Below are 19488 nucleotides of genomic sequence, written 5' to 3' on the forward strand. Positions count from 1 at the left end.
AACAAAACCCGACGTCTTTTCTCCCTGCCGTGGCATTCTGGTGGCCCAGGATTCCTCTATCTATTATTCCCATAATATGGGTCAAGCTTCTGAAGTCACTCAGGCGAGGATGAGCTGGGGTTGTACAGATCGCTATGTACCAGCCTCCCAGCAGGGATAAAAGAGAGGACAGGTGGGCAGGGCCTGTGCCAACCACTCTCGTCTCATGAGGCATGGAATAGCAAATGGCATTTGGTGCCCTGGGGATCAGCACTGCCCAGATAAATGGATGTTCCTGTGTCCTCTCCAGGGTCCCAACCTAGAGCCTGTCTCCCCACAGTGGAACATGGTCTGCCCCAGGCCACCCAGACCTGGGGGAGTTCACCATTCCATTGTGATCCAGTAATGCTCTGTCGTCCTTTGGTTACTGGAGCTGTGTGTCCTGCCTCCCTCTTGTATCCCAGCTTGCAGGATTTTGGTGGATCCGAGAAACTCACTATTCCCAGGATGGGCACCTTAGCCATCCTGTTTAGGCCTTGGGGTCAGGGACAAAGTAGGAAATAGGGTATCCGAGTTAAAGATAGACTAGGATGGGTGAGTTCATGGGAAGATGTGAACACCTGCCTTTCATGGGACGCAGCACCACATGTCACTGACTCCACCGTCCCCTGTTTTGAGCTGTCCCTGAGGTCTGACCCTCAGACTCCTTGTAGCTAGATTCTGAACAGGTAGGCTAATGAAAAGGTGAGACAGCTGGGTTGGAGTTCTTCAAACCCGGTGTGTGGAATCCATGTAATAGTCTTTCCTCTCTGTGTACATTTAGAAAAGATTTTGCTAAGCAAGTTATTCTGCTGTGTGTGACAGAGACAATAGTTTTACAATGAATACACACATCTATGGTGACGACATCTGGATGACACTTTGTAGTTGTACAGTTCACTCATTGCACCTCTGTCCTTGGCCACCTGGCTGTTTCCCGTTTCCCCACACAGGTCACACTCTTTCTCTGGGGCTCCATTCCAAAAGGAGGAGAGAATGCAGATCCTTTTCGTGCCTCTAATAGCTGCACGTATATAAGAGAGCAGCTTTCTTTCTGGTCCCCTTGCAACAGCAGGGTTCTGGTAGGGCTCAGTTGACACAAACAGTCTCAAAAGTGCCCTGAGAGAAACTGAGTGGATGTTTCCGGGCCTGGAAGAGACCAGTGTCCATGTCGCCCATGTCTGTCTACTCTTTCTTGCCACAGTGGTACATGAACGGAGTGAATTACTTCACCGACCTGTGGAATGTTATGGATACCCTGGGGCTCTTCTATTTCATAGCAGGCGTTGTGTTCCGGTAAGCGGTCCTTACCACCTTCCCAACTGCAGGCATTTTTGGCACAAAAGATGTTGAAGAAAATCTTAGGCATCTCAAGTCCATGGGCTGGAGTGTCACTTCCTTTCCTGTCAGATATGGTCTTAAGAACCCATTACCCCTGCCCTGTGGAGACACACCTAGGCCAACATAAATTTCTCCCCATCTTGTATTCTTTGTAATTTCCCTTTTTGTTTTTTTTTCAGATTGGCTTTGGGGGGCATAGTTAGAACCCAAGGAGAGGGTACTGGGGATGTTGAGTGTCTTCCTGTGTTGATTCATTTTGGCCCACTTAATTTAAGGTACGAGTGACTTTGGCAAGCACAGTGGTCCTGCACTTGCCCTTACAGGTGCCATATTGCCCTCTAACGGCAGAACTAGAGTGTGTGAGAAGGCAACTAAATCTAAGATGATCACCAAAGACCCAAAAGTGAGCTTGCGAGGTGGCTCAGTCATGAAAGTGTGAGGACTGTGTTCAGACCCACAGAAACTGTGACAGCACCCACCATAACCTGAACTCAGGGCTGGGGCAAGATAGGCAGGTCTGGGAGGTCATTGACTAATCAGTGAGCTCCAGGCTCAGTGTGAGACCCTGCCTCAAAAATTAAGACAGAAAGCAATAGAATTAGACACTTGATGTCTGCTTCTGGCCTCCACAAACATGTGTGTATGTGTACACACGCAGTCACACCACAGTGAAGTTGGAAGTGCTGTGCTGTGTCCCATAAATTCTCTTTTTCTCTCCACAGGCTCCACTCTTCTAATAAGAGCTCTTTGTACTCCGGGCGAGTCATCTTCTGCCTGGATTACATTATATTCACTCTAAGGCTCATCCACATTTTCACCGTTAGCAGGAACTTAGGACCCAAGATTATAATGCTGCAGCGGATGGTAAGTGCCAGCGACACTGGCGGGTGCCCTTCTTCTGCCATGCTCAGAGTCCTTTGTCCACAGCATAGCTTGCATTCACAGTGGCATTTGCTTTTTCCTTAGAAAAAACAAACAAACAAACAACAACAACAACAAACTGTTTTTAATACAGGCTACTTTCAGGGGAAATTTTAGGAAAGAGGGCTCCAACAGTGTCCATGTGCCATGCTGGCAGCACTGGGGTTTCCTGGGAGTTCACCCTTTGCAGCGTGCTTTCCATTTGAGTCTGAGCAGCTTGCTCAGAGTGTATGTAGGGAGGGGCTTCGCTGCCATTTTTGTAGATGATGTTGCTCTAGTTCGGGGAGGTGGACATGTTTTTCTAGAGATCAGTCGTAAGCCAGATGCCTAGAGATGATGGGATTCTAAATTCTACACCCTGGAACATTCATGCGGGAGAAAGGCCACCAGGCTTGTTTTACATACAGGCCAGGGGGAAATTGCAGGCTGGGGATATTGTTTCCCAAAGCTGGTTCCATCTGGAAATCAGACGGGATGCTGGATGAGCTCCTGTGGGCATCGCTTCCCAACACTGAGATTGAGCACGTGGTTTTAACACAAAGCATATCTGAGGCATCCAGTCACCATGACATCAAGCTGTGTATGTGCAAAACACAGCAGAAAAAGTAAATGGTTCTCGGCTGCCAAAGGCAGCTTTTGTTCTCCTAAGAAGTAATTCTGCAGAAATAATCTGGGCCTTGAAAGAAGGCACGCATTGCAAGGTGTGGCTGGAGAGAGCTCCTCCTCCCAAACAGAGGTCCTCTGGGTTTTGAGCTGGGCCCTCGCTCACAAAGCTGTTGTGTCTGAGCTGCTTGGAGATCAGCAAGCAAGGTGCGGGGCTTGGGTTTGGTTCTCCTTATCAGACATCTCCAAACCTAAAGACAACAATATTATGTTCCTAAGTTACTGGCTAAGAGATGGGGAGGTAGCTCAGTGGTAGAGCACCTGCCCAGGATGTGCAAGGCCCTGGTCTTAATCCCAGCAAGGCAGTCAACAAGCCATCAGTCAATCACTCATCAATCAGTGGTAAATAAGTAAGTGGCCAGGCAACTTGATGACTTAAATTTTCTGGGTCCTGGAACCTCTCTCTGCCTGTCTCCGTGGCTGGGCTGGGAATGGTCAGGCTGCGTAGCCAGCCACTGTGGGGTGGTTCTAATCGTTCTGATCTCCTTCCTTGGCAGCTGATCGATGTTTTCTTCTTCCTGTTTCTCTTTGCGGTGTGGATGGTGGCCTTCGGAGTGGCCAGACAGGGGATCCTTAGGCAAAACGAACAGCGATGGAGGTGGATCTTCCGCTCTGTCATCTACGAGCCCTACCTGGCCATGTTTGGCCAGGTGCCCAGTGACGTGGATAGTAAGCTGGCATCTGCCCGGGCAGAGGTGGACCTGGTGTTGATTGGGCTCACATCCTGAATTCATCCCTGATCCATTCACCTCTTCTCCTAGCTCCTGAATAAGATCTTACCTTGTTCCCAGTTAAATCTTTAAGTCTTTATATTTTTATATATCAATATTTCTTGAGACAAGGTCTTTAGCCAGGGCTGCCCTTGAATTCCCTGTGTAGTCAAGGATCACCTTGAATACCCAATCCTCCTACCCTTGCTGAGGTTACAGGCATTTGCCACCATGCCTGGCTAGTGTGGTACTGGGGTACAGGGGTGAAAGGGTCCTTGGGACCCTCTAGTTGGCATTGGGATTCAGTTTGTTTTGAGGACAGCTCTTCATGGGTTGAGTCCCATGAAGGAGCAGCACTTGAGAGTTGGGGGGTGGGGGTGAGGGAGTGGGGTGAGGGCAAGAAGGAGGGAAGGATAGGCCAAGGCAGGCAGTTGTGCTGCATACACATTTTATCCTTTGAGTTCTTTTGCATACTACTTGGTACAGAACCTTCTTCCTATAGAGTGTGTCCCTGGTGTCAACATTGAGAGCAGGGGCTCTGGCTGAGTGCCTCCTCAGAGCTAGAGACCCAGCCTGTGGCCTTCTCTGAACTCATACAGATGCATATTGGCTAGTTCAAATAAAAGGTCTTTTCCTTGTAGACCCAGGTTTCCTCCAAGGACTGTGCTGAACTCTTCCCACCAAACAGAGCCTTGAACTTGCTAGAGAAGTGTTCCACCACTAAGCTATGTCTCCTATCCACGTCATGTCAGACCTCTGATGTCCTTCACAGACCAGAATTACTTTCACTTGTTGCTGTGACCAAATACCTGACGGAAACAAATTAAGGAGGAAGGGTTTGTTTTGGCTCAGAGTTTGAGGGGACACAGTCTGTCATGGCAGCAGGAGAGTGAAGCAACTTGTCTTAGCATATTCACAATCAAGAGGCAGAAATCAAGAGAGAAGAGAGAGAAATGAATGCTGATGTTCAGCTCGCTTTCTCCTTTTTTATTCAGTCCAGGACACCAGCCCATGGGAAGGAGGTCAACCATACTAAAGGCTGAATATCTCTGGGAACACCTTCATGGACATCCCCAGAGTCATGTCTCCTAGGTGACTCTAAATCCCATTGGATTGTCAATCAAGATTAACTCATGATGCCTCTCCTGACACTGCCCCTAAATGCTAGTGCTCAGCTGGTTTGCTTGATTTTTCAATCCTGTGACTCCTCCACACAGAACATTCTTATTGACAGTGCTCTGGCATCTACTCATGCTCTCCTTGTGACCTTTTCTGGATCCTTTAGATGTCTGCTATGACCACGGAAGTCCTTTGGTAAAGACTTGTTAATTGTCCTCTAGCAGTGCCCCATGGCTTTCATTATGAACATAGCTATCCAGCAATGTAGCACTGCCCAATTTACTCTCTCAGCCCTCTGTCTTACCACCACAGGGCCCTAACATGTGCTGTTGCCACTGTTTTGGGCATCTGTCTCTTCTTATTTGCACACATGATTGTCACTCACTCATCCTGCTGATCATTTCAGAGATGCTTTCTCTGTGGGGAGCTGTTTCTGGGTGGTCCAATGAAGAGGATGGCCTCAGTACATCTTGCCCACCTCCTGTTGGGATTTTGTGCAGGTTCAATCTTTAAGCTGACTGAGGAGATTGGATGCTTCTTGGGGGCACAGAGCATGTCCACACACCATGTTCTAGTTTCTGTTGCTGTGACAAGATACACTGACCAAAGGTAACACTTCCAGTTCACAATTCATCACGGAGGGAACTCAGGGCAGGAGCTTGAGCAGGAACTGGAGGCAGGGCCCACAGAGGAAGGCTGCTTGCTAGCTGTCTCATTGGCGAATGATTGACTAGCCTTCTAAGAGACCCTAAGTTGTATTCTTACCCTCCTTCCAGTTGCCTAAACATGGCATTTCCCATAGTGGCCTGGGTCTTCCAATATCAACCATCAGTCAAGACAATCTCTCACAGACATGGCCATACTGTTCTTGGCAGCCTGTCCACTGAGACTCCTCAGATGACTCTAGGTTTTGTTAGGTTGGTAACTGAAGCTAACTGGGCCACCCTCTTGCTTTGATCTTGATCTTAATGAAGTCTCTATTTCCCAGTGGCTGTTCTGTAAACTCTCTGATGGGCAGGAGGCTCTGAAGGTTGTACCCAAGGCATCAGGTCACTCTGATTCCACACCCTTTTGCCTGCCATGGTCCTTGCTTTTCCAAAGGGGCTTCACTGGCCTCTTGATTCTGTGCCTGCAGGTACCACATATGACTTTTCCCACTGCACCTTCTCCGGAAATGAATCCAAGCCACTGTGCGTGGAGCTGGATGAGTACAACCTGCCCCGATTTCCCGAGTGGATCACCATCCCGTTGGTGTGCATCTACATGCTTTCCACCAACATCCTGCTGGTCAACCTCCTCGTCGCCATGTTTGGGTATGTCTGCGTCACACATTCCATTGGGCTTCCACTCTGGCTTGTGCCTTTGCCAGGCAAGCAGGAAGAGTGTAGGCAGAGGTAATATCTACCTCGAGGAGCTGACAGTAGAGACTATTGGGAGTCTGGTGGTCGTGGTTGTGACCCTTAAAGGGACTATGTTTAAAAAAAAAACCCAAGGTACTCTATAGGCCATTCTTTGACTGAGTTGACACCACAGACAAGCAATGTGACCAGCTCCATTAACTCCAGGCTATGTTCAGCATCATGCCATAGTTCTCCAGAGAGCAACTGAAACACCTGCTTTTATTTATTTATTTATTTATTTATTTATTTTTATTTTGTCATTGTTACTGTGACAACACACCTGACAAAAGCAATGAGTAGAAGGATAGGGTTACTTTGGCTTGTGGTTTGAGGGTACAGTCTGCTGTTGGGGGCAAGTCATGGGAGTCGGGGTGACACCTTGTGGAATCTGCAGTCAGGAAGCAGAAAGCGGTGAATGTTGCTGCTCATTTTACCTTTTCCTTTCCCCCTTTTATTCAGCCAAGTACTTCGACCCATGAGTTAGTCCTATCCTGTTCAGAGTGGGCCTTCTCCCTCCTGTTAAATTTCTCTGAAAGCACTGTCAGAGACCCTTCTAGAGGGGTGCCTCCTAGGTGATTCCAAAACTCGCAGTGTTGACCGTGTTAGCGTGATGGCTCCAGAGCACATCATCTCTGAGGTTCCTTGTGGTTGCGTTTGGTTTTATGTAAGACAAGCTTATGCAAAACAATACACAACAACCAATAACACCTCAGATGTGTAACTCAGAAGCCAAAGGACCCAGGAGCTCTATCCATCCTGAGCTTGGAAGGTGTCAGAGGTTGCTTTCTGGCACATTTGGTTTTAGCCTCTCCAGGGAGACACTTGTGAAATTGCTCACAAGGCTCTGTCACAAGCTCACTCATGAGTTTAAAGAGCTTCATTTTGCCCAAGCCCTACCTTGTTCAGCTGCAGTAAGTCTCTCACTTTCATATAGTTTCTTACAAGTATGAAAGATACTTGAAGTGGCATTTAGAACAAACAGATTGATCTTAGTGTCTGTAGCTATGAAGAGACACAGTGATGGTTCCTGTGTGTCACAACGAATGATATTAATAATCTGCTTAATTGTTCCACAACTTACATAATTGGTCACAAACCATATAGCTTTTGTAACTTAAAGTGTTTTTGAATGGCCATGAAAGAAGGGGCGAATCCATGACACGCAGACTGCTGATTTGGTCTTGATGGACAGCTATGGTGAGGTTCTTTCCAAATTGTTAGTTCTGAGGCTTTTCCTGTTTGTCACAACTTCAGTCGATCTGTCTGTTTCAATAATAATGTTCCCTATGGTTCTCAGCGTAAAGGCACTACAGCCAATTCAGTAGCTTCTAGAATCTTCTCAATAAGAGGCATAAATGCTTTCATAAGCATTTTGGTGCATGCCTTTGGATCATCAAAAGGTGGGAAATAACCAAGTAGCCATCTGCTAACACTTTTAAATCATTGTGATACTGGAGACAGATAAGTTATGAAGACTTAGCTCTATGGCATCTAATGTAGTTATAATTTTTATGAAAAGAAAAATCAGAGGTTAGAAGATATCAAGGTAATGTTACCTACACAACCACATGATAAAAAAATTATATCTGGAGCCACGCAAAGAGCCAACACTGATTCAATGGCACCACACTTGAAAACTAACCTGTCACCAACAGTGTTTCCAAGATTACACACAGCCTGTCCATTGCTGTGAGCATGGGCAGACACCAGCAGAACATTGGACAGCTCAGGGGAAAATGGGCCACCAGCTAAATTTGCAGAACTGTGAACTGTCCTCCGTGAGTTTGTGTGTTTGAACATTTGGTCCCCAGATGGTGGCGCTGTTTTTTGGAAGCTGCAGAACATTTAGCAAGGAAGGCCTGGCTGAAAGAAGTGAGTTCCTGGGTGGGGGCAGGTCTCAGCTTTGCTTCAGGTGCCAGTGTTTCTCTCTCCATCAAACCCTCTTTCCTATAGCCTCCCCTTCTTGATTCTCTGAGACGTGAGGATCCCTGATGCCCCAGTAGTTGCCGCTGTTAGCTGCTCACACTTCCCTGCCTGTCCTACCACGATGAACCAGACTATGTCCCTTCAAATCATGAGGTGGCATGAGTCTTCCCTCCATGAACTTGCTTCTTGTCAGATCTCAGGGATGAGACTAAGGGCCAACAGCAGCCAATGCCACAGCATTGAGTTGACAGGGGTCTTGGAATCTTTGTGCTATGAGCTGTCATGGAAGCCACCTGGCATGGAAGGACCTCACCAGTATTACCACCTGTCATCTGTACTCTGCTCAGGAAATGAGGGAATCAGAGCTGTACTGGGCGTTTCCAGCAGCGAAGGTCTGCATCTGTGGTTATGGCTGCATGTGTGTGTTCAGCTTTCCTCATTGTCTTCTTGGAAGAAGTCACTGCACCCCACCCAGCCACCACCTCACGCAGGGCTTCAGTGTGACTGGTCTTGTTGCCTTCCCCTGGGAGCCTTTTCCAGAATCCCGCCTTACTTTCCTTTCAGTGAGCCCTGGAGAGAAGTCTGAGGGCAGTGGAGGCCATGCTGTAAACAGTGAGCCAGTTCTTCACATGCTATTTCTGATGAGTGCTAAGCTGTCTGGAGATTGCTCCCTGGGCAAATGGCTCCAGGATGTCACCCCTGTCAGACACCACATCACAGTATTTAGTGTAAAACTTAGGTACTCACAATGGTGACCACATTATCTGCATTGCAGATGTGCTTGTGGGGATAGTCCTTGAGCACTAGAGGCTGATTGGATGGTATTCCACAGAAAAGCAAGATACACTGATATCACCTGCCCTATCCTCTCTAAGAGCAGGATATGCTTTTAAACACTGAGCCCTCTTTTTGAAAAGGGACTAGGATACAGCAAATGTGTCACCATACATGCTGGCCAGAGGTAGAGCTCAAGAGTCAGGGCTACCCCTATGAAAAGTAGCAGTTCTGATTAGAAAGTTACACTGATATGTCTGGGAAGGAAAGGCCATTGGTCCTCTATGACACACTGGAGGAGATACTTGGGCAAGAGTCTAGCTATGGGATGGAGAGATGGTTCAGCATCGAAGAGCACTTACTGCTCTTATAGAGAACCAGGGTTCAGTTCCTGTCACCCACATGGTGGCTCCCACCTGTCTGAAGCACCAGTTCTGGGAAATCCAGTGCCCTCTTCTGGCCACTGTGGGCTCCTGCACACACATAGTACACACAAACTTATGCAGGCTCACAGACATACACTTGAAATAAAAATGAATAAATCTTTGGAAAAGGAATCTAGCTGATAAGTCTTTTGGGACTTTTAATTTATTCTGAAACCCACTGTTCTTTTCACATCCATTTTTTTTTCTTTATAATTTTTTTTTTCAGATTGTGCATTCTGATTTGATCACTCTTTCTAGTTTGGTTTTTACTATCAAATAGTTTTCATTACTGAAGTCTTTTTTAAGTCATTAAAACATCTGTTGTTCAAGCTCCCCCGACCCTATTATTCTTACTCAAAACTTCCCTTGGTTTTCATGTATATTTAATTCTATGAAGGAGCCCTTGGCTTATAGTGTGAGATTTTCCTTCTTTTGAAAAAAAAAATCTCATGACTCTTTGTTGAATTATTTAGGAGAAATTGGATTCATAATCTCCAGAAACAGTGGTATATTTGCAGTGTTTTGGTATCTGTAGTTCTTTTTCTGTGGGGCTCGCAAGGTTTTTCTTACTTCCAGCCATTTAGGGATGTGAGCAAATTTCTTTTCTCTAAGATTTTTTCCAGTGGCTACATTTTGCTATGCAGGAAGGCTTTTACAGAGTCACTTATTGATTGTGTAACAACCCTCCTTCATGAACGATTTGTCTTCCTCCTTTTTATTACCTTGTGGGTGGTCCCCGCCCCAACTCCTTATTTGTCCTGTTACTTCATTCTCCTCTGCCTGTTTTCTAACCGGAAAAGGATGTTCGGGGTTTCAGAAGACTCTCCTGTAATTACTGAAACATTTTCCTTTTGATCTGGAGCTACGATGCATCATGCCAACGACGGATTATAGCACTGTTGTTAACATTCCACCCTCCATCTGATCTGTGCTCATGGCATGTTATCCTTTTAACGTACTTCTGGGTTTCATCTGTGCACAAGGCTATCTGAACTCCAGACGTCTGCTGAAGGCTACTGACATCTCCAGTCTTAGCGAGTGTCTCCCTCCAAGGGGCTTCTGCTTCCTCCTCTCCTCTCCTCAGCTCCACAGAGGGTACTCAGTTGGTCCTGTGAGATGACTTCTGCTGCCACTGCCCACCTTCATCCCACTGAGATGTTGGCTTTCTTCTGCACCTCATGGGCAATAAACCCTGGGAGCAGCACTCCTGACGAATGGTGAAAGCCTGCATTCACCTCCCTCGAGCGCTGGCTCAGGTTAAGGGCACTGACTACTCCTCCAGAGATCCTGAGTTCAATTCCCAGCAAGCACATAGTGGCTCACAACCATCTATAATGTAATTTGATGCCCTCTTCTGGCCTGCAGGTGTACATGCAGACGGAGCACTGTATACAGATTAATAAATAATACCTGAAAGCCAGTGCCCACTTTCCTGTATGACAGCAGCTTCCAGATTGTCCATTTTCTTTTAAATCAGGATGACAAGCTCCTAACAGGGTATTGTAGGCTTTATGGTTTCCTTTAGGGAGATGCAGATGGCCAGTGGTCACCTGGAAGACTTTGAACACTGACTGAGTTGGCAGGGGCAAGGCTAATCCCAAACTACTCCGATGTCTGTGTCACTGAGAGACATTTTCACACATCAGTCATAGAAGGCCTTTCTCTGAAGAATCTAGTCTTTTCTCCACAGAAGTTAAAACTAACTTCTAAAGACTGTGAAAATTAGAGAGTTGTGGAGCAAGCATGAAGACCTGAGCTCAAGACCAATAACCTACATTAAAAAACCGGGCATGACGACACATGTTAATCCTAGTTCTGGAGAGGCAGAGACATGCGGATCCCTGGGTCTGGCTCTCAGCCAACCTAGTAAGTTGCAGATCAGTCAAAAGAAAAAGAGGGACACAAAGAAAGAACAACACCTGAGCTTGACTTATGTTTTCACACACACACACACACACACACACACTCATAAATACATGTAAATACTCTGGATAGAGCAATTGATGCTTTGTTCAATTATCAGCCTCCCCTGGAGGACTCCCACATCTATTTGACTGAATCTTGAGCTGATTTAAAAGAAATTGAACAATCTGGAAGCTCCTGTCGTGCAGGAAAGGTGGACCCTGGCTTTCAGGTATTGGTGTCCGTGCTCACTAGCTCCTTTGAGCCTTGTGGGAGGTGAATGCAGGTTTTTTACCATTTATCAGAAGTGTTGCTCCCAAGGTTCATCTTGCCCAGGAGGTGCAGAAGAAATTGCTGTTCTGACAGGAAGGGCCTTGAAGTCTGGTTCCCCAGAAGAAGAAACAAAACAATGACACACGGGGTCCTCTGAGGTGGAGAATGACGTCACAAGGCAGAGTCGTGACTGGCAGGCTCTAACTATGCACCTCTGAGGCAGGGGTTGCAGGCCTTCCCAGAAGGACCTTCAGGTAAATGGACTCAAAAAAGCGATGCCCCATGGCCTTATTCTGGTCTGAGCATTGTCAGGGCTGCACAGAAACAAATGAAGGGTTGCAAATGGCTGCAGTCAGTCTGTTCCTTCCCTACATGATCTGGAAAATACAAAACGTGTTTCATTGAGTCCGAATGGCCAGTTCAGCCAAGGCATAGTGGGCGTTCCATCAGAGTTCCTCTCTGAGCTCTCACGGGAGGGAGGCCCATGCGCTTCTTAATTTGCTGCAAGCATGGTGAACACTCTCCCTCCATCTGGACACAGCAACGTCTTTTGTATAAAGCACCTGAAAATGGCATTCAATGTTTAAAGTGGGTGCAGTGGCTTCTGTTTGGGTTTTTGAGTTTTAAGCAATCAGTATCCATTTTGGAATAGGTGCATGAAATTGTAAGATGCTCTTAGAGCTAAAGATTAGAATAAAAATGGCTGTTCTGGCAGAAAATAGTGAGCTGTTGACGTCTGGCAGCTTAGCCTGAGTGTCACTAATCTCGAGTGCTTCTGGGCTACTGCTGTGGCAGATGAAGGCGGTGCTCTTTGTAGACAGCAAAAGCAGCTGAGGACCAGGGAAGGTGATAGTGATGGCAGGCTGAGCAATAGCCTCCAGCAACCTGACCTACATTGGGAATAACCACCAGACAAGGCCATTAGATTCATTTAATGGATCCACAGTCCTGATCTGCTTTGCACATGAAAATTCTGCTATGAAAAGTAGATGAAAGAATCAGCCAGGCAGCCACTGGCATGCCTCATAGGCGCTTATGCATGTGGGCATTCAGTAATATGGATTTCTTAACTTTCAGAGGCCTCACTGTGTTCAAAATGCACACTACCCAAATTGTTAGCTGCTTTGTAATGATTTGTACCCAAAATGTCAAATGCTTTGTACTTGACAAAATGTCAAGTCATCCTATTAAACCCCTTGGAAACAGCAGAACTCTCAGAATATCACACATTTTTGCTCTACTGATCTGGGACAGACCCAGGACTAGATTGCTAGACCAAATCCAGGCTTCAACATTTCAATTTACCTGCCCCTTCTGTGCCTCGGCTTTCCAATCTGTTAGTCATAGGTGGTAACAAGACTTATAGAGTTATCCACATATTAAATCAATCAACAGAAATGGCAGCCTAGAATAAATCTTGTAGAGGCTGGGGATGTAGCCCAGATGGTAGAGTGCTTGCCAAGCATGTATGAAGCCTTGCACTTGGTCTGAAACACAGCATAAGTGGTGTGGTGATGGCTTGTGCCAGCAATCCATCTTTGAGAGATGGGGGCAGGGGAATGAATTGTTCCAGATCATCCATAGCTATGTAGTGACCTGGAGGTTCTTGAGCTATAGGAGAGCTTAAATAAGTAAACAAATCAGAGCCTTGTATATTGACAATGTGTTCTATTTGATAGCCTTGGAGTTTTGGTAGTTCAATGGTCGTCACTCTAAAGAGTTAGGGGTAGAATGTGAAATCAACACTAAAATAAGCATGTGCAGCACTCACTCTTCTTGTATGATGCTTGGAAGGTGGGAGGGCAGGAGACCCAAGGGCACCCAGCTGTGATACAGAAGATGCCACCACCAGAGACAGATCCACTTGTCCCTGGAGTCATGGTTTACTTTACGTAGGTGTTTGAACCTAGTTACTCCCTCTTAACATATACATTTTTCCCAAAGTACAAAAAATTATTTATAAACTGGATTTCACTGGCCACATAATGAGATCACGGTCATCATCCCATAAACAGGAAGTGTGCTCTCAGTGTTGAATGCTTACATTGTTCTTTTCTCTTAGCTGAGGGGCACAGGTAGCTCTCACCTGGTGAGGAGGTGTGTGTGTGTGTGTGTGTGTGTGTGTGTGTGTGTGTATCCATTCCTGTGCAGCTTTATCAGTATCTCCTTATCTCTAGCTTGAGCACCTAAAAATGAAGTCACTTGGTAGAAACAGTGGGTGGTTTTAAGGCTCCAAAAAAAAAAAAAAAAAAAAAAAAAAGACCAAGAGGGGCTGGAGAGATGGCTCAGAGGGAAAGAGCACTGGCTGCTCTTCCAAAGGTCCTGAGTTCAATTCCCAGCACCCACATGGTGGCTCACAACCATCCATAATGAGATCTGGTGCCCTCTTCTGGTGTGTAGGCATGCAGGCAGAACACTGTATATGTAATAAATAAATCTTTAAACAAACAAACAAACAACAACAACAAAAAACCAACCAACAGAAAACCTTTTGCCAAGCTAGAAATGTTATAGGCCGGTAACCAGTTGCCACATCCTCATTCCACAACTAACTTGCTGTTGCTGAATTTAATATGGGAAAAGAAGCAGAGGCCAAAACTCAAAAGAAATGGGAAGACGTACTTTTGGTTAGAAAACCGAGAGTCTGGGTCTCCATTAAGAGACAGTTTCTCTGTGGAGGTATTTTCTTTTTCATTTTAGAAACCACACCTTTCGGCTTCTTCTGGGCTGCAGCGTTGTTTATCTCATGGTGCTCACAGTTCCTATAAGTCTGTGTCTGGCAGTGACTTCCATTCAGCTTTCTGGGTCTTATCAGGAGCAGGAAAGGGATGCGAATTCTTGCCTGGTTAGTTTCCACAACGTAGCTGCTGAACACCATCTCTCCCAAGGTAATACTGACTTTCCCAGAATCCAACACGGTCTGTAGTTCACTGGCTCAGATGGAGCACACGTATGACATTTCTAAACTGTGGATGAACTCATAAACAGTGGCCTCACTCTCAGCTCCATCAACCCCAAGTGCAGTGGAGAGAGCGGAGCACTGTAGAGCGGCTTGTAATCTTCACAGTTAGCGAGACAGCATTGGTGGATAGGGAGAGAGATGGCTTCTCCTCACCTTGGTTCCTAGCAGTTGTGCATCTGTTAATCTCCGCAAGTTTACAGCTCACAGAAAGTCACATCTGCCCTTGTTGGCATACCGTAGGACTATCTTCACATTTCTCCCTCTGCCGGGGTCTTTCCACATGCAGTCGCGTATGTCTGTAACTGGAATCTGTACAAGCTCACAGGTGACAGTCCTCGATGACAGCTCTTCCTAGAGTCCTTCTCTCCTTGTCCTGTAGAAGCCATGAGGGGCAGGCATCCTTAGGACAGCCATTTTGTCTTTCTGTCTGAGGCTCCTGAGAAATGCCAGCAAGATTTATCCAGACTGTTTAAATTAGGCAGAGTAAGGGATTAAACTATTCCCAGAGTCAACATTCCCAGGCCTCTTTGTAGCTAGTACAGTAATGGATGACCAAAGGGCATCATTGAAAGACTTGGAAATATATAGACCATTTTGAAGTTCACTGGACATTTTTCTTGTTGGACTGGTTATCAGAACCAACCAGCCAACAAACAAACAACCCAAAAGAGAACCAATGCCAGAGACTTGCCTGCACCAAGTTGTCCTGGCTGTGGAGCCAACCAGGACTCTTCTCCCCTGTCTGGCTTAGGCCACCACATGAGTGGCTGCCCAGCAGAGTTGCATCACAGGCAAATGGAGTGATGAGGTAGGTAGTGCATCTCTCTCTCAGCTGTTTCTTCTCTCTCCCCTGACAGCTACACCGTGGGCATCGTGCAGGAGAACAACGACCAGGTGTGGAAATTCCAGCGGTACTTCCTGGTGCAGGAGTACTGCAACCGCCTCAACATCCCCTTCCCCTTTGTCGTCTTCGCTTACTTCTACATGGTGGTGAAGAAATGTTTCAAATGCTGCTGTAAAGAGAAGAACACGGAGTCTTCCGCCTGCTGTGAGTGGGTCAGCTGCTGGGGCTCGGGTTCTGGAGCAGTGGGTCATTACAAGGCATGTGTGGTCTCCATCACTACGGTCACTTCTCAGTGTGTCTCTGAAGATCGGGTGTCAGGTCAGCCAGTGCATGGCTCAGGAGATGAGGTGTGTTCGGAAGCACTGCAGGGCTGCTGGGTAGCCTCATTTAGGGGAATGACTTTGGGACAAACATAGTAACAGTGTAAATAAGATGTTTCCTCAGTAAGGTTCATGGATAATGTAAAACCATGGGTAGAGTGGGGTTTTTTTTCCCCTTACTACTTCTGTGAAGCTATGTTTGGGAGGCAGGGTTAGCCTGACGTTCAACAGGGTAAAGGACTTTTGGGGCTGCTTTTACTAGTCAGATTTCTATCACTGTAATAAAACACTTCAGGTAATTAACTTGTAAAGAGAAAGGTTCACTTGATTAAGTGCTGGAGAATCCAGCTCAAGACTGGGTGGCTCCATGCCTTTGGGTCTGGTGGAGAGTGTGTGACAGGAAAAAATCACTTCTATCGCTTTCCAGGAAGCAGGGGGTGACTCAGAAATAGGTCTCACTATCTCCTTTAAGAGCATGCTGGGCCCCACCTCTTGAAGGTGTCACCACCTTCCCACAGTGCCATCTTGGAGGCCAACCCTTTAACACATTGGAATTTGGAGAAAAACTCATGCAACTGGTGTCATTCTACTTCTGGTCTCCAAATTTTCATGTCCATATCACAATGCAAAACACATTTACATCATTCTTATGGTCCCTGGGGTCTTAACTGTTATTTCAGGATTGCTCAAACATCTAAACTCATCTAACCCTCCATCCAAACTCAGGAGTGAGCCTTTGCAAGTATCAACTTTACGTACTTCCAAGGTCCAGTGATGGGAGCAGAGACAGATAAATATTTCTACCCCAGAAAGGAAGGCTAAAATAGAAAGGAGGCAATATCTCAAGGCAGATGAAAACCCAGAAGGGCTAACTTTAAATCCTAAAGCCCTAGGCCTAGCATCTGGGGAACACTGAGGCAGAGAGTGACCTACCAAAGGGCTTACCTGCCCCTGTCATTTTGCTGGCTGCAGCCCACCAATTCTCCAGAGGTTTTGTTTGTAGCATGCTGTTGGCACCTCTGTATTTCTGGGTCTCCATCACAGCACCTCTCAGAACTCCACTCCATTTTGCTCCTTCAGAGGCTCTTGCAAGGTCACTGTGCTCTTGACAGAGTCAACTGGGTGTGGTGTTCTGGTTGTTTACCTTGTGGTATGTGATGAAGTGAATATGGAGTTCCACTACCGGATTTACATGTCAAGTTAGGCTGACTGTGCCTCTTTGATGAAACTTCAAATACTATGATTCAGAAGGCAACAATATCACTTTCCTAGATACTATAATTGATGGAAACTATGACAAATTTTAAGTGCCAAGAGCTGTGTGTGTGTGTGTGTGTGTGTGTGTGTGTGTGTGTGTGTGTGTTTCTTTACTTCAAACTGGAGGCAAGATACTCACTGTTGACCTCAGTCCCGTCCACAGAGACCTGACTTATATCCTGGCCTTCAGAATATAAATGCACTCCCAGCTTTCAATCAGCCTGAAGAAGGAAGGACCTTCATACTCAGCTTTAACTGTGTCATTCCAAGACATTAAATGACACTTTGAAGGTGTCATTGACACATGCGTACCTGTCTTCCTTGATGAAAGTATGTTGACAATTTGGATAAGTGGCCTCCCCATTATTTTTCCCTGGAAAACAAATTGAGCCATTACTAACTGAAAGTCTTTATGTCCAGTATGGAAACTGGAAGTGCAGATCTAGAATTTAAGCACTACTCAAAAGCCACATCCAAATATCAGAGATGTTTAGTGACATGCCCACATCAATATTTGGTTCCATGTTGAGAGTGTCTCCAGAATCTGGGAGAAGACTGAGGGGGCACAAACAATGCATTGGGAAGGCTTCCACATTTCCTTGTGTTTGAACAATAAATAAGAGTCATAGTGAGGAAAAGGAGCTGGAGAGATGGCTTTGACAAAAGCCTTGCCTCACACACCTAAGGACTTGAAAGGCCAGGCATGGTAATACATGCCTGTAATTGGAGGAAACAATGCTACCTGCTCTCCTCCTACAGACCTCACTCTCAGGAGGAGACAAAGAAGCAGGACAGGTCCCCTCTCCTCATTGGTGGCAGTGATCATGGAGAGGGGACCAGAGTCCAGTTCCCTCACGGATACTCTCCAGCCTGTTTAGTCACAGCGGGATCACTTGCTGCCTCTTAGAGAGGACTAATTCTAGACACCATAGCCCCTGCCTCTCCCTGGACTCCAGCTGCAGATCTTCCTTACAGGCACTTTGTGTTTGCCTCCAACACAATGGGGAGGTCAAAGGTTTAATCTTGACATGGCCCTTCTTCGGAGATGAAAACCCAGAAGGCAGAAAGGCAGAGTCCAAACTTTATTTTATTTTATTTTATTTTTACTTGCTTAGCAATATCTTCAAGTCAGAAAAAATGTGCTACGTGGTAGTTGTGATTTTAGAAAATATATTGTTCTTTTCTGATTTGGAAGGCAATATGTGGTCTTTATAGAATATTTGAAAAATACAGAAAAGCACGCGTAAGGATCCATGGCAGATATGACCACCGCCCAGACATAAATGTCAACAGCTGGCATTATTTCTGTGGGCATGCATATTGCCTGTAGTATAGGATGCACATACATTTGTAGGGTAAATTGTTCTTTTATACAGTTGATAATATACCACAAACATGTTTAATATCCATGAACAAATAATGTCCATACTAAGAATTTTTATTATAAACTATCCTAGTGTATGGGTGTACCATAGTTAATTTAGCCAAGTCCTTATTAAATGTATACTTTGGGTAGGCTCTTTAAAAAAGATTTATGTTTAATTTTTAATTATGTATACATGTGTCTCCATGTGAGTATGTGTATATGAATGTGGGTGCCTGCGGAGGACAAGGCATTGGCTTTCCTGGAGCTGCAGTGATAGGCAGTTATGCGCTGCCTGATGTAGGCACTTGGAACCGAACTCGGATCCCATGGCAGAGCAGCAAACACTCACAACCACCGAGCCATCTCTCCAGTCCCTGGTTTGATTCTTAGTAATATATGATGTCATGATAAGAAGTGATATATGTGCATTTTCACCATATGAATCATTCTAATATTAATTATAGAAGAGAAATATCTAGGTGAGGAATAAGAGTGTCAGTAATTCTTTGTGCAGTGCCTCTCACAACCTTCTCATCCTCTGTCACTGTTAAGTTGTTCCAGTGGATGAACTTTCCCCAGAATATGGGCAGGTGCTTTTCCATATTTTTGCTGGGAATAATATATGTCTATTACTTTAGAGCCTGTTCATTTTTTTCCCGTAGAGCTGGTGAAAATGCTAGGCCACCATTTCAGCTAACTGTTCCCTGACTGTTATGGAAGCTGGTCATTTTTCTTGGCTGCTTTTCATTCTTGTTTTGGCTGCCTGTGTTTAGAAGTTTCAATCTTATCTATGTTGAGTTCTAAGCATTTTGTTTGAAGGAAAGACATTGGAAACTACTCCAAAACTCACTCGAAAGGAAGTTGCTTAGGAACTATCTTGTAGAGTCATTTAAAGATAAAGGCATGTTTGCTGCATGGAGCTTTCTCGAATCCAGTCACTCAAACATTGCTTTGATCCCCAATCCAGGAAGGTATTAGAGTTCATAAACTTTATTATGAGAGTGTATATGTTTACATGGTAAGTTAAGGCTGAAAACCTCAGAAGTCTATTCCAGTGGCCACCTATACAAACATCTCTTTCCTGTCCCCATAGATTCTTGGGGTTTAGTGTCCATTGCAAACATGATCTTGATGATGTAATCTTCCTTTGGCCTCCAGCTGAAAGGCTCACACACTGAAAGACAAGGAAACAAGAACCTCCCTAGAACATGTCCCAGGCCAGTTTGTCCAGTTTGCCCTGGCTTAGGGGCATGGGGAAGGGCGGAGG

The 19488-nt window shown here is 45.7% G+C and overlaps 1 protein-coding gene across 1 annotated transcript in view; it reads left to right on the forward strand.

The window, feature by feature from the left end:
* Positions 1–19488, forward strand: part of Trpm8 (transient receptor potential cation channel subfamily M member 8) — a 104341-nt gene that overhangs the window by 78107 nt on the left and 6746 nt on the right. The window contains exons 18-22 of the mRNA XM_051154292.1: positions 1223–1314; positions 2082–2223; positions 3441–3612; positions 5908–6085; positions 15292–15482. Coding sequence (XP_051010249.1) covers positions 1223–1314; positions 2082–2223; positions 3441–3612; positions 5908–6085; positions 15292–15482 — 775 coding nt within the window. The remainder of the gene's footprint in view (positions 1–1222; positions 1315–2081; positions 2224–3440; positions 3613–5907; positions 6086–15291; positions 15483–19488) is intronic.

Source organism: Acomys russatus, chromosome 12, assembly GCF_903995435.1.
Source record: "Acomys russatus chromosome 12, mAcoRus1.1, whole genome shotgun sequence".
Taxonomy (NCBI): Eukaryota; Metazoa; Chordata; class Mammalia; order Rodentia; family Muridae; genus Acomys; species Acomys russatus.